A 15835-nucleotide genomic window follows, 5' to 3' on the forward strand; every position below is an offset into this window, starting at 1 on the left:
TGCGATAAAACTTTGTAAACTTATTGCTTGCACTTGCGGGAAGAGTATAGGCTATACTAATATATAAAAATGAATGTCTGTCTGTCTGTATGTCTGTCTGTCTGTGTGTCTGTCCCGTATGCGTTCCTATACCATTCATCCGATTGCAATGAAATTTTGTTAAGTGGTTGCATACACACCCATGAAGGTTTCTGAATTAGAAAAATCATAATTTTTTTCTTCTTCTTCATTATATTTTCTTTTATTCGTATGGTTCCTATACCATTCATCCGATTGCAATGAAATTTTGGTAAGTGGTTGTATGCACACCCATGAAGGTTTCTGAATTAAAAAAATCATCATCTTCTTCTTCTTTTTCTTCTTCATTCTATCTTCTTTTATTCGTATGGTCCCTATACCATTCATCCGATTGCAATGAAACCTTCGTCAGTTGTTGTGGTAACACCCGCAATGGTTTTTGAATTAGTACAACCATCTTCTTCTTCTTCTTCTTCTTCTTCTTCTATTCTATATTCTTCTATTTGTATGCGTTCCTATACCATTCATCCGATTGCAATGAAATTTTGGTAAGTGGTTGCATACACACCCATGAAGGTTTCTGAATTAGAAAAATCATCATTTTTTTCTTCTTCTTCATTATATTTTCTTTTATTCGTATGGTTCCTATACCATTCATCCGATTGCAATGAAATTTTGGTAAGTGGTTGTATGCACACCCATGAAGGTTTCTGAATTAAAAAAATCATCATCTTCTTCTTCTTCTTCTTCTTCATTCTATCTTCTTTTATTCGTATGGTCCCTATACCATTCATCCGATTGCAATGAAACCTTCGTCAGTTGTTGTGGTAACACCATCTTCTTCTTCTTCTTCTTCTTCTTCTTCTTCTTCTATTCTATATTCTTCTATTTGTATGCGTTCCTATTCCATTCATCCGATTGCAATAAAATTTTGGTAAGTGGTTGCATGCACACCCATAAAGGTTTCTGAATTAGAAAAATCATCATTTTCTTCTTCTTCTTCATTATATTTTCTTTTATTCGTATGGTTCCTATACCATTCATCCGATTGCAATGAATTTTTGGTAAGTGGTTGTATGCACACCCATGAAGGTTTCTGAATTAGAAAAATCATCATCTTCTTCTTATTCCTCATTCTATCTTCTTTTATTCGTATGGTCCCTATACCATTCATCCGATTGCAATGAAACCTTCGTCAGTTGTTGTGGTAACACCCGCAATGGTTTTTGAATTAGTACAACCATCTTCTTCTTCTTCTTCTTCTTCTATTCTATATTCTTCTATTTGTATGCGTTCCTATTCCATTCATCCGATTGCAATAAAATTTTGGTAAGTGGTTGCATGCACACCCATAAAGGTTTCTGAATTAGAAAAATCATCATTTTCTTCTTCTTCTTCATTATATTTTCTTTTATTCGTATGGTTCCTATACCATTCATCCGATTGCAATGAATTTTTGGTAGGTGGTTGTATGCACACCCATGAAGGTTTCTGAATTAGAAAAATCATCATCTTCTTCTTCTTCTTCTTCTTCATTCTATCTTCTTTTATTCGTATGGTCCCTATACCATTCATCCGATTGCGATGAAACCTTCGTCAGTTGTTGTGGTAACACTCGCAATGGTTTTTGAATTAGTACAACTATCTTCTTCTTATTCTTTTTCTTCTATTCGTATGCGTTTCTATTCCATTCATCCGATTGCAATAAATTTTTCGTCAGTAATTGTGCCAACACCCGCGAAGGTTTCTGAATTAGTACAACCATCTTCTTCTTCTATTCTATCTTCTATTCGTATGCGTTCATATACCATTCATCCGATTGGAATGAAATTTTGATCAAGTGTTGTGCTCACGCCGCAAATGTTTCTGAATTGTTACAACTATTTTCTTTTTCTTCTATTCTATCTTCTTCCATTTGTATGCATTCTTATACCATTCATCCTATTGCGATGAAATTTTGACCAGTTGTTGTGAGCACGCCCGCGAAGAGTTCTGAATTAGTACAACCATATTCTTCTTCTTCTATTCGTATGCGTTCCTATACCATTCATCCGATTGCGATGAAACTTTTGTCAGTTGTGTGCGCACACCTACGAAGGTTTCTAAATTATTATTATATAACATACAAAGTTTGTTGTTTGTTTGTTCCATCCAATTTTGATTTTTTTTTACTACATATTAATAACATTAATAACGTTTTCATATTTTGGATTCGATTTTAATTTAGTGTTTTTATGTTTGACCTTTACTCCTATTAGAATTATTTTCATATTGCCATATTGTATTACACAGATATTTTAATATTAAAAAAATAATTACCTCTTATTATTTTTCAAATATCTAAGATAAATATAACCACGAAGCGACCCTGTGCGAAGCCGGGTACTTCAGCTAGTAATATTATAAAAAATTCATGGCTTTTTCAAATTAAAATTTTTACTGTTCAGATTTTGTCTTCTTTTTGGTTATTCCTTTGTTTTTCTTTGCACATAATTTTCTCATTTTTAAACTGTCGATAATAAAACAGTGTGAGCGATTCTACGATATGTATAGGTTTTGGAAGATGATTACAGTTAAAGTTTCAACATTTATTATGATAATATTTTTAAAACACCAGAGAAACTATATTCAATGTATTCGCAACATATTATGTCGGTGGTAAAATATGAACCAGGCATTCATAAATAAACAAACTGTTCATTGAAAGGTTTTCTTTTAGCCATACAAAAAATACTATTAATACAAATATTTCGTGATAATTTCAAATAAAATCCTAAAATGTCAAACGTAATCTACATAAAAAAAATATTATCTGGAAAGACAAAAGGAAAAATAGCACAGTAATGAATGCATCACGCGTTTTAGACATGCGCGAGTATTCCCTCGCGTCTGGTGCCGTTGTGAAAGTATTTAAATCATGTAAGATTAGACAGATTAATAGGGGTATTCAAGGTAAAAACATTTCCTAGTTGTAAATATTGCATGATAATATTATCAATGAGTTTGTTTTTTTTAATATTACTAAGTTAGTTTTGATGTTCTTACAAAAACGTGACCTATTTTCATAGCTACAAGGTTTGAACCCCTTTCCTAAAAAAATGCTTATGTTGCAATTATTTTTCCAGGATATTTATACATTTTTTTCGTATATTTCGGACATGTTCATCTATGATAATATTTATGGTAATAGATGCTAATTAGAAAATTGAGTTTTTCATGGTTATGTAAAATCAGAAAATGAATCCAAATTCGGTTTGAGACTTTCCGCATGCACAAGACAGAGAGACGTACTGCAATTCATTTTCCCGCTGACAAAAAGTTTTAAAGAAAACCCTCGGGACTGCAATTGACTGACTTTCCTTAACACAGATAACGCAATTGTTTTAAAAGGGGGCTTTGAAACAATTCAAACCTGTGAATTATTGTAACGTTTATTTTTTTAAATATGCGTATTTCCCATAAAATGAGTACAACATATTACGCAAAAGCATAAAAAACCATGTAAATAATATATCAACATAACCGCTTCAATAATAATTATTTTTAGTTAGGTAATAGATGTGATACTAGTAAAGAAATACTTATATTGATATTTTTACTAGGAACGTTGAAATTTTATGATTTTTTTTATCACGGTGCTTAAAATCAGTCATTTGAGCTAATGGGCCCACCAAATCACACCCGCCCCGCACCACACCCGGTCTTCATCGGGCGTATCACGAGACCCTACGTTTGGTTGTGAATCATATATTTTTTTATGACTGGGAATGTCTCAGGAGCAGTTACCCAAGACTGAGGTCGCCATTAACTCAAATGTGCTTTGACTGAATTTACACAACTTTAAGTGAAGAGTACCTATGGAAGAGAGGAGCACGTAGAGCCAATTACTAATGTGTAGTAATTAATAAAAGCTATTACAAACCGCTGAACAATCTAAGATCTTCACGTTGGCAATATGAAAAAATTGGCAAAATGCAACAAAATTGGCATTTGTGGCGAACAGGTCGGACTGTCTGATGGGCCCAACAGCTGGTTGAACCGACTTGAGCAACTCTTACCTTTCCGTACACATTTTATGACAATATGGCAACAAGACCAAGCTCATAGAGCATGCCAGCGAAGTCATCATTTCCAGTCAAGAATTGACTGGAGTAATGATCTGGAGTCATAGCGGTTATCTTCATTCGCCATCTGATTAAAATCAATCTGTGTATCAATCACTGTTCGGGATTCCCTGTATTTAAAACCACCATTACCAAATTACTGTTTTAGCCATCAAGTTGAGCATTTATTTTCGTGAATGAATGTTATACGGACTTTTGACGCGATACAAAATCTTTAAAATTCGATGAATGAGCATCTCGAAAGTGGTGTTTATGATGCTTTATTTAGTTTTAAATACATTATGTGCATCGACTTATCCATGCCAAAAGGGCGTAAGTAACATTTTGGTGATTTTGAGTTAAATATGAGGTTAGGTTTACAAAATAAATATCTACAGACTGGCAAAAGGGCGTTCTTCATATATGCTTGCAGAGTTACGATTTTGTGCGTAAGTGATAACCCTACAGAAAACCAATAGGAATTGTTGTATCCACCACTAATGTAACGTACCAAAATTAAAATGATTATAATAAACAAATAACACATAACAAAAACATGAATAAAATGATGGAAAAAGAAACAATTCGTTGTTTCCTATATGAACTTCGTATTTTTTTTTGGACAGCCAAAAAGAATTAAGTGATTTAAAAATTCGAATTCTAAATAAATAAATAAATTACCACTACATACTCCAAAACAATATTATTCTATTACAAATGAAAGAAAAAAAAAACTACAATACTAAGAAAGAAGTGGTTTTCATTAACATGAATTTTTTTCACTCTTTTTGCTCTCATGAATAGTAGTGATTTGTCTTTGGAATAATCGATGTGTAGCCAGTGTTGTTATAAGAGGAGGAAGTTATATTAGTTGTATTATGATCTCCTTGAAAACTTCTGTTTCGTATGAATCATGATTATATTCATAAGCATAGCGGTGTAACAATCGGTAGACCGCGAATTTGAGGAAGTTAGCCGACCATCTCGAATGGAATGTACTGTATGTACTTATCTAACCAAAACAATACGGAAATATGTCCCGCAAGATCATATTTTGCATACAAATCTGGAGTGGAATGCATTTCGCACATTGTGGTGTTACCGAGAATTTCATATTAACACTGCATGCAACTTCCAACTAGCTTTAATTCAATACAAATACATCCAGAAGGAAACAATCTACGTGTCAGTATTAATTTTATTATATTATATGGCATTAAAATAGTATTAATTATTAGGTATGTATATGAATAGAAATCTTCCAATAGTATGGAATACTTCAGTATTTCCGCCAAAATAAATTATCATATTTTGAGACTTGAATAACGCGGAATATATTTTATTGCCTACTAAGATACAATAATATGTTCATATACAAATTAAATCATCATCATCAGCCGGGGTCGATCCACTGCTGGATGAAAGCCTCCTCTAGCTCCCTCTACTCTTATCGGTCCCCTGTTCTTTGCTGCCACGCATATCTACTGAAACTTATGAATTCGTCTATCCAGCGTGTTTTATGGCAACCCTGTGTGCGTTTAGTGCCCTTTGGGTGCCACTGTAGGACGGTATTTGTCCAGCGGTTGTCTACTCGACATTTCCAGTCCACTATCACATCGCGTACTCTTGTCTTCTTCCTTATCGTTGGCATAATTAATATTAATATGCACTATTTACGTGCAAATATTTAAATTCTCACGAAGTAATATTTAATGATATATTATATTATGTATTAAATACATATTTTTAAAGTACAATTATTCACGAACGTCTTTATTTTCGAGTTTCATTCGATTGCGTAGCGCCCAGTTTCCCGGCGCCGAATCGTCCTAGACCCAAAAAATACAAAGTTTGTGTGTAAAAATTATATTTCCTGCCAATTCCAATTATAAATTTTCACGACAAATGAAGTTCGCATATTGTTTTGGATTAATATTTTTTGTTCAGAATTATTTCCGTTTTGACATGTTGTATGCCTAGATATAGATATTTGAATAATGAAGAATGTAATTATTATTGTTTTGTTAAGTAGGATACATATTATTATATCGATTAAAGAGGCGAAATTATGCGTAGCCAGGTACTTCGGCTAGTATAAAATATTTTAACATTTTGAATTTTGTAAATAATCAAATGTTTTCAAAATTATGTAAAAATAGTTTGTTCAATAATTAATGTTAAATTCTTAAATCTTGTGAATTATTCGTTTAATAAAAAAAATTGTTATTTAAAAATTATTAGCAAGTTCAAGTAAGTTACAACACAAAATATGAAGTAATCCGTGACGTCGGTTAGTAATCAAAGTAATACCTACTTTGATTTAAAGTACAAACGCCGATAGCCAATGTAGCTCAATTTTGAAAATCGCTTCAGAGAGTATTATAAGAGCCACTAGTTAAAATTTGTCGCAATTAAGTACGGCGTCTTCAGAATTGTGGTCAATGTGCACGGGTGCGAAACCCAATAGGTGCAGGTTCGATTCCTGCGGGGTATCTTACTTTTTTCAAAAAGATTTTTTCTATTGGTTATAATACATTTTCTCAGAAGTGTTTTCAAAATTATGTATAATCAAATCTAGCCAAATAATGACGTCCTAATTTTGTCCAGATTTTATTTATGGCTTATATTTAGACTAGTAATAAGTATAGGTTTTATAAGACTTCACAATTTATTAATTTATTCAAAATGTCTTTTATTTTTTATGACAATTTATTTAGATAACTCCACATAGGTGACGAAACATATTACCATTGAGGTGGCGACAGCTCATCAAAGCGGAAAATGACCGAATTTATATCCGAACCGTTGACTGTCAACGCGGATTTAATTACCCTTATTTTTCGGATTGTGGAGATACCGCTATCTAGCTTAGTTTATAAGCTCGTTAAAGAAAGTCGTAACTGTATTGTCGTGCGAAGGAATTCTTCATGCATACCAGCCCGCCCAAAAAGGGCACCACGTTTTAAATGCCAACCTAAATTGATGTTATAAAAGACAATGCTAAATTTATATTCATAAACGTTACAATAAAATGTCAAATGAACATACTGCAAAGAACTATAAAACTATAACAACGTTCGCCCGTTATAATGGGCCAATGAAAAAAAAGTGTTTTATTTGACCCAATTTGTCAAACTTTAATAATTATTTTATTGGTGTATTTCAACAATAAGTTCATCACCTCAATAAACTAGATAACTCTGATTTGGCTATTGGTGGGAAAATGAAATTCAAACTTTACTTGATTAACATGAATCTAGGCTATAATTATTATTTAAAATAAAAATAGAATATTGTACTTGTTTAATTGGGAACGATTAAATAATATTCAATTCTATGAAACAATATCGTAGATATATTATTTTATTTATTTAATGCATTTATGGTTTTAAAGACAGTTATCTAATATTTTTAAACACAAAATTAGTACAGTTCCCATTAACTTCTAACTTACCCATTTTTACCAATTTGTAGAAAAACAAATGTAGAATCATATTTAATAGCTATGTCAAAAACAGTGAAAATCAAGTTATCTAGTAAAGTTATAGTATTGAGGTGACGAATTATATTAGAAAGATATCGCCAATCAATAGTAAGCATTGGATATAGAATTATTCAGTGTTTAATTGGAGATAGTTCATGATAATTTCGCCCTGTCTTTACTCTATTTTAATTTGGAAATTATTTCAGCTGTCCGCAATATTATAATAAGTATTACTTAAGTATAATAAATTATAAACTTATTTTTTTTTGTATCTATACCTGATAAAATTTATTATGTGGGGTAATAATGTCTCGTACTGTTTTTTTATATGTGGCGATATTTTTTTTCTTATTCTAAGAAAATTATATGAACCACAAAAATAGTGGTGGATTTGTTAACAGATTTTTGTTTTTCCAGAACTGTATGTTAGCCACTTGTTCAACCCAATAGGTCCAGTCCAGACTCTGGGTCCAAATACACATTGATAAATAATATGTGATATTTTTTTCCACACCCGGGATTCAAACACGGGCATACGACATTATAGGCTGACACGTTACCCGCTCGGCCATCAAGGCGAACATAATATTATATACATTTTATAAAAATGTTATCATTCTTTTAACCGGTTATTACAGTACTTAGCGAAACACATTATAGAATTACTCAGGTTTGAGAAAATCAGAAAGATGTATTGTGTTGTGAACTCAGTGGGATTTGAACCCGAAACCCTCGATAAGAGACGTAAGTACCTTATGCATTGAACTACTTGGACCATAATATCTATTAAGTAAAAGAAGACTATTGAAATCAACAGATTTACATTTGAAACACGTTTATATTAGATTTTCCAATTTTACAAAATTAATTAATTTTTAATCAGTTTTATTACCACTACAAAAAAGTATAAAACGTGTGTTGCAATTTATTGGTACTTAGAAGTAAATAATAGGTGATGATATCAACTGACCTGTCCCCAGGATGACGGCAGACTGGAGCATGACTCATCCAAGCTGACGAGACGAAGTTGCTGTCTGATGGATGCCTTCTCGCGAGCCCTCTTCCGCTGGAATTCTTCTTCGACCCTGTGAAAAAATAAGCATTTAAATAATCTCCATATTAATTTAGCTTTTAATTTATGGTAATGATGAGCAATTCATAATATCACTATTTATATTCAAATTTAAGATGCATACATATAATAAATGTCATTAGATTTTGATTTTTTGATGTCAAAATTTTTAATAATTTGAATAATGGGATCGAAGAATTTCTAGAAAAATAAAACATTAAAATATATGAAAATGGCTAGATATTTATGGAAATATACGGTTTCTTATATTATTATTTTATTATAGTTAGATAAAATAATTATTAGTATTCATGGTGCCATTTTTTTTAAATTTATATTTTTCTAAATAGAACCCGCTTCGATTGATAACATTCAAAACTGTACAACACCATAACTGTTTAATTATTCATAAAACTACATTTTTTTATTTAGTATGATTATTGAAATTATTTTGCTATACTTACTTAAATAATACGATAATATAAGAAAATATATTTAGTTTCATTTTATTTTTACAAATCTCGGGATTGGGTCAAAACAGGGGTGGCGAGCTTATGGCTCGCGAATGTTTTATTTTGAAGAGAGTAAAATTACATAATAAAAAAATACCAAAGAGTTTTACAAATAAATATATAAGTTACATAATATTAAAAAATATTTATTTTTATTTAAATTTGATATTATTTTTACGAATAATATTTACCAAACGATGCGCAAACGGAAACGACGAAATTCATAAATTAATGTAAATATATAATTTTATAGGCCGGTCCTTTAGCTTTGTGCGTCATAAATAAATACTATGATCGCACTTACCTCATCAGGCGGGGGAAAAGCCGCGTCGTCAACCACTGATGTTGATCGATTTACAATGCTTGAGACCATTCAGGCAATTAAAAATAAAAATATTCATTCAATAAACATCATGAAATTTATCGGCAGTCATTCAAATATCAACAGCTGATCTTCAAAAATAATCGCTAAAAATGAAAGAAGAAGTGTGGTTAAAATGCTTCTACGATTTCTTTGAACATGAAAAAATTATTCAAAGAATAAAAGATATAGAAAGGCTACAAACACGGCGAAAGATAGAATCTCAAGAACTCAATTGTAATTTTCAAACCTTTTTAATAGAATTTTTTTTTCATTTTTCCCCCATGAAAAACTACTCGGCACGTCAGACAATTGAAAAATAATATATGGAAATTTGTGGCACGCATACGTAAAAAGATTCGCCAACCCTGGGTTAAAACAATATCAATTCCGAAATCCCAATATCGATAATTCTTTCCGGGAGTGAAATCTCTAATATTCGTCTGAATAATAAATGATACCGATTTGTAAAGTGAGGAAGTAATGTTTATAATCGAAAAAATGTATATTTGAGAAAAATATTAATGTCCTAATGTCAATATCTCGTAAGTGACTTTATAAAAATTGTGCAAGAAGCTAAATAAACTACCTAAATATTTAATATCTGACTGTTAATAGTTCACACATGTTGTAACTACATAGCATGTCAATAACCCGTAACGTAAAAAGTGGTAAAGCAAAGCACATAACGCCTCATATAATGATAACATCCAATAAAATGGGACATATATATATAAAGATAAACATCCAAATTTATTATTTATTACTTACTGTTTTACCTTTTAAATTATTCGAAAGTGACATTTTGAAGCTGAATTCAACACACGTCATGCAACACGATTGTCATGATACGGCCTATTACAGGTTCATTTCTGCAATCTTCAGATACCGGAAATTACTAATATATTATTTTTGTTAAAATAACTACAGATATGGGAATTACGCAGTGGATGGGCAGTATTTTTGTTGTTTTTAGTACACAAAAAAGTCATTTTCATCATATAGGTGAGATAAAGTGACGGCTCTTGTAAAAGAGCAAAAGTGCAGTGCATCTCTGTATTATTATCAATTAAAAGACGATATCCATATCATAACAATATAATATGTATACGAGTTCACCAATTCGAAATTTCCCGCGAATTCCTTCCAAAAAACACTACTAAGGCGTGCATAATCGGATATGTCCTGCCTAAAAATTAATATTTGTGACGTCATACTAATATTACTTTCATAATGAAACTGGTGGTGACACATTCAAATATGGAATATTTTAATCGTCAAATGTTGCTGTTCTCCCCGAAACGACTGTTTATTACGAGCTTTACGAAAAGTTATAAGTATGTATTCACATCAGTCAAGGTCAGTCGAGGTGTATTGTTGAACTTGTAAGGTTCGTTAACTATGTACAGTATTGAACAGTGACTATGATATCATATTTAGTTGAATATATTAAAGAAAATCGTTGCGATTTCTCCAAAATACTGGTAAATAATGCAGCGGGACGCCCTTTGGACATATTTAAATTTAGATACTTATCATTAATATCGGACTTCAATATTTTGCGTAATCGACATGTTTTCAAAGTAAAAAAATCGGAGGGTGAACTTCTTGCATAAATAGGTGAGTTTTTTTTTGCACTCCCTAATATTATTGTCATCGGCCGCCACTGACTCAGATACGGGGTATTGACATTACATCGATATGTAAAGCACAGCTGACTAAATATTTTATATAATATATATTTTTTATTATTTATTCAAGTACCTTCCCGCAAATATCATTATTTATTTCCTATAATATTTACATGCATTCCTCTGCATAACATTTCGTTATGTCAATCGTACTGTTGATTTATAAAATGATTGAGTGGTGACCTATCGGTTTGTACTTTGCGGTTTGACCTGACATATCGCACAATATTCAATGGCTTTTATATTGACCGGATTCAACGGTATTAAATATATAAGTACACACTTAGTAATGTTGAAGATTTAATTTCAAAAGCTACGATTCTGGATATGTGTCAATATAAGCGACTTTATAATTAAGTGACAATTCACTTAACAAATTAATAATATGTAGATAAGTATGTCAGAAGATGCGAAGGTATTCATAACTGTATTGAGAGCTACAAGAACTCTTTTCTGAATCGCAAAATCGTAGCATTCCCGGAGTATTTATTTACTGTAATACATTAAACATTCTTTTGAAACACATTTCGTAAATTATTTTAAGAATTTTTGTAAAGTTAGAGCGGAATGCAGAAACATTTGTCATAACTAAAATTTCCTTAGCAGAAAACACTATGCAGAAACACTGTCCTTAGTTAAGATCATTTTTATTGAAAATAATACCATATTTAAAAATTCTCGTTAGGTAAATTAGGTAAATTATTTTATTATTGTTAAACGATGACAAAAATATGACAACTGCATTTAATAAATGCAATAACTATAAATACATAATAATATTTAATTATAATACTCTTATGTTTCCGTTATAAGTCATTATACGTGATTGCACAGGCACCACAAGATTTTTTTTAAACATGGTAACACTAGCATCAAGTGTCATTCTTCATCTGGTATTTTGTATTTCTGCGGGCTGGCGTATAAAAATAAAATAAAACTCTGCAAGTACATGCCAAACGAATTAACACTATCAATATCCATATTGAGATACATTGTTAAATGAATTTGAGTGTATGGACTGTGTTATAGACATGCGAATTTATTTTGACAGCAGCTGTCAGTGGTAAATGGTAATACAGAAGGGGGCGTGTTCATAACAAAAGTAGTCTATGGTTAAGGATTCCTTAACTCTCTACTCAGGATTGTCTATAGTTAAGTCATGCTTTTCGGCGACTTATCCTTAGGAACGAAATCTTAGATTGTGCATTCCGCTCTTAGTTATCAATTTTAATGTTAAGATATTTCGGACAAAATATTAAAAGTTAGAGTCTAAATAATGTTTTATTTATCAGTGTTTTTCAACCGATGTGCCAAGTGAGGCCTCCAAGTAAGCCGTTAAATTTTCTTTAGTTTTACATATATTATATTGCTTAGTAATGAGCTCATGTATGGCTGCGAGACGTGGAGCCTCAACACGAGAGATGTCCAAAGGTTAAGAGTCGCACAGCGAGGCATGGAGAGGTGTATGTCGGGCATCACGCGAAAGGACCGTAAGAGAAACGAATGGGTTAGGAAGCAGACAGGAGTACGCGATGTAATAGACTTTGCCAAACAGCTGAAATGGAGATGGGCGGGGCACATTGCTCGCCGAAAGGACGTTTGCTGGACAAATGCCGTCCTCCAGTGGTACCCAAGGGGCACGAAACGGCCACAGGGTCGTCCTAAAAGCCACTGGATTGACGAACTGGTAAAGTTCGGCGGAAATACGTGGCAGCGAATGACACAGGACCGAGAGAGTTGGAAGAAGCTTGGGTAGGCCTCAATTCAGCAGTCGATTGACCCCGGCTGATGATGATAACACCAAACCTTCCAACATTCGTGAATTATCGAAAAAAGCTCTACCGCTATTTCAAAAATATTTACAGTGTGAATTTGGGGCGTTCAGCATTGAGAAATATAAAAAAATAATAAACGGGGAAGGCTGCTTTGCACACGACAGGAATTTGATGAAACCTCTTTTGACTATTCAACCGAATATTAAACATTTGTGTAATACGCTAAAACACAAATATGCTGAATAAGTTTCATTGAAAAATCACAATGAGTTAAGAATAGCTTTAGTAAACCGTCATCAGGGCCACACATGGGGGGCTCTAGCCTGGGGGCCCGGTGTGGCGGGTCAACCAGTTATGTGAGAAAAACACACACCACAAATTTGCTCTAATAGTAAAAAAGTCGCCTGTGGGATGATTATCATCATTCAAAAATATGTGGCTCTCCAATGTAATTTGATGTAGGTATAATGATGATTCGCATAATTAAATGATAATTTAAGTGTAGAATTTTATTTTATAATTATTTTAACTGTGTCCACTAACTTGCAAAATGGCTTTTATCCAATATGGCAAAGGGTGGCATGTTACTTGGCTACCATAAAAGGAAGTCGCGATCAGTGCTTCATAATATGGTAAGTGCCCTTAACCTTAGCTATAGGTAGGGGGGCCCACCGTAGATCCAGGCCCGGGGCCCGCTTCAGGATGTGCGGGCCATGACACTATACATCAATATGTATTTTGATAAAAATGAGAGTTAAATAACATCACTATATTCTAATAGAATAGATATATATGTATAAGTATTTACTTTTAGCCATCAGATTGTTTTTGAATGAATCAAATAACATTAATGACTACTATCGACCGAAGGTAGTTGAATGAATTTGAATTTAAATTCTAATATATGTAAGCTTTGTACCATTCCATTTAATTTCCAATACGTTACCATTGTTCCTAGAATTGACGATTTATACTTCTTGAGGGTAGTATTTTTTACTGTTTATAAGTACCTACTAATGATTTATTATTAGGCATTGACGATTTATTATAATATGCTAATCGAGTGTATTATTATTAAGAAGATAGGGGTTTTTACTAATTAGGTTTTTTACTAACACTTCAACTATTCATAATTTGTTTGTTATTTTTTTTATTGTTGACCCTTGAGTTGTCTTGATGGATAGGTAATGAAGTTTTTTACCTACTTTATTGTATTGATTTATTATAATATAAGCTAGAGTTAAGAGTGTTTGTTGTCATTGTATGTTTGCCTTTGGTGAGCGTACACAGCGCCTGAAGATGCCGGAAGGCAAAACCCGGGTCGTAAAAAATGACTCAAATGGAATGGTACAAAGCTTGAGTCTATTAGAATCAAATAACATTGAAGAGAATTTTACCAAACAAAAATATTTTACTAAATGCATCTGATTAATGTTGGCGTATTATTAATGTCAATGAAATTGAATATTAGCATCGGAAACAATGATATTTATTATTTATTAATTTGCTATTTACTGTTAATACCTGTTGGGAGTTTTCAAGAAACAAAGAAATCTTGGTTTACTTAATATTCCAAGGTGAAATCGCTTCATCAAATTTGTTATTTTTACGAATCATCGTGATTCCCATGATATCATATTTCGATGATTTATCGACTTGGGTAGATACTTATCGAACGGATGACCTTTGTAGCTTTTTCGTTAGGAAGTTTTTGTGCGCACGACAAAAAGAGAACGACAACAACGCAGTTTTTTGCTTGAATATTAATATTTGTGTTGAGAACAAATTATTATGAGTATGGCTTACAATTACTACGTCAAAGTATAAAAAAAAACATAATATGTCACTGCATATTAATGCAAATGATGATGTTAACATTTGGTTAGATAACTGTATAATATATAATTAATTATTCAATGCATAACAAATTAAAATAACTACTAATAATAATATAAAAAAAATTGTATAAGTTTAGTGATGATGTAAATATAACTGCATATAAAGGTCATTCAAAATTATTTATCAAAGTTATTTTTAAATTATGCATTTATTTTGCAAATAGTGTATTTTTATAAATATTTTGGAAGCAACAATCGGTTGAATTATTAACTTTTCTCTTATATAAGGAATATTTTTTCAAAGTCAAAAAGTTTGAAGCATGGGGTAGCTTTTTATGCTTAAAGCTCGTATTAAGTAATATAATAGGGCTGTATTAAAAAAACAATTCAATAGAATGCAGTTTAAAATATATAATATTTTATATATATTTTTTTTAGTATTTTCTGTCCAACCGTAAAAACTATTTTTCTGCCCAGAATTTATGTAGATAGATTTCTCGTTTGCTTTCAATTTTTTTCCTTCCACCCAGTTATCTTATCAAAAATTATATATGATATTTTTCATAGTCAACCAACCCCAAATTAAAGTATCTAAAAAAGATAGAAAAATTCAAATCGAAGGCGTACCTGCAATCTACTTACAGTAGCAAATTAATATTCAAAGCAGTTATCATTAAATGTGTATTAAAAATTGTTCTATGGACACGATCGGGTAGTGGGTATGAGTCTCAAGTAAGGCAAATGAATTACATATAAACATTTGGCCTCCATCTCTATAGATAAAGGTTTCATCAACATCTGAGGTGCAGGTAGATTATTTATAAAGTAGATTATAATCTGCATTGACAGAAAAGGCGAATAAGATTACCGTTTCACAGAAAAACCGTGTTGATTAATCTATTCATGTAATGTATGTCTTGTATATGTTTTTACTAAAAATGTGCGCAAGTATGTAGGTCAAATCAAACGATTAGCATCGTT

The 15835-nt window shown here is 31.8% G+C and overlaps 1 protein-coding gene across 3 annotated transcripts in view; it reads right to left on the reverse strand.

Moving 5' to 3' along the window:
• LOC147072430 (uncharacterized) overlaps nucleotides 1-15835 on the reverse strand; it is a 289337-nt gene that overhangs the window by 13163 nt on the left and 260339 nt on the right. For all 3 annotated transcript variants that reach the window (XR_015070705.1, XM_085947663.1, XM_085947662.1), the window contains exon 14: nucleotides 8576-8690. Coding sequence is in view for 2 of the 3 variants with exons in the window: in XM_085947663.1 (XP_085803789.1) it covers nucleotides 8576-8690 (115 nt within the window). In the remaining variant the exon portion in view is untranslated. The remainder of the gene's footprint in view (nucleotides 1-8575; nucleotides 8691-15835) is intronic.

Source organism: Rhyacophila brunnea, unplaced genomic scaffold, assembly GCF_057557595.1.
Source record: "Rhyacophila brunnea isolate RB1 unplaced genomic scaffold, BYU_Rbru_1.0 scaffold_2, whole genome shotgun sequence".
Lineage (NCBI taxonomy): Eukaryota > Metazoa > Arthropoda > Insecta > Trichoptera > Rhyacophilidae > Rhyacophila > Rhyacophila brunnea.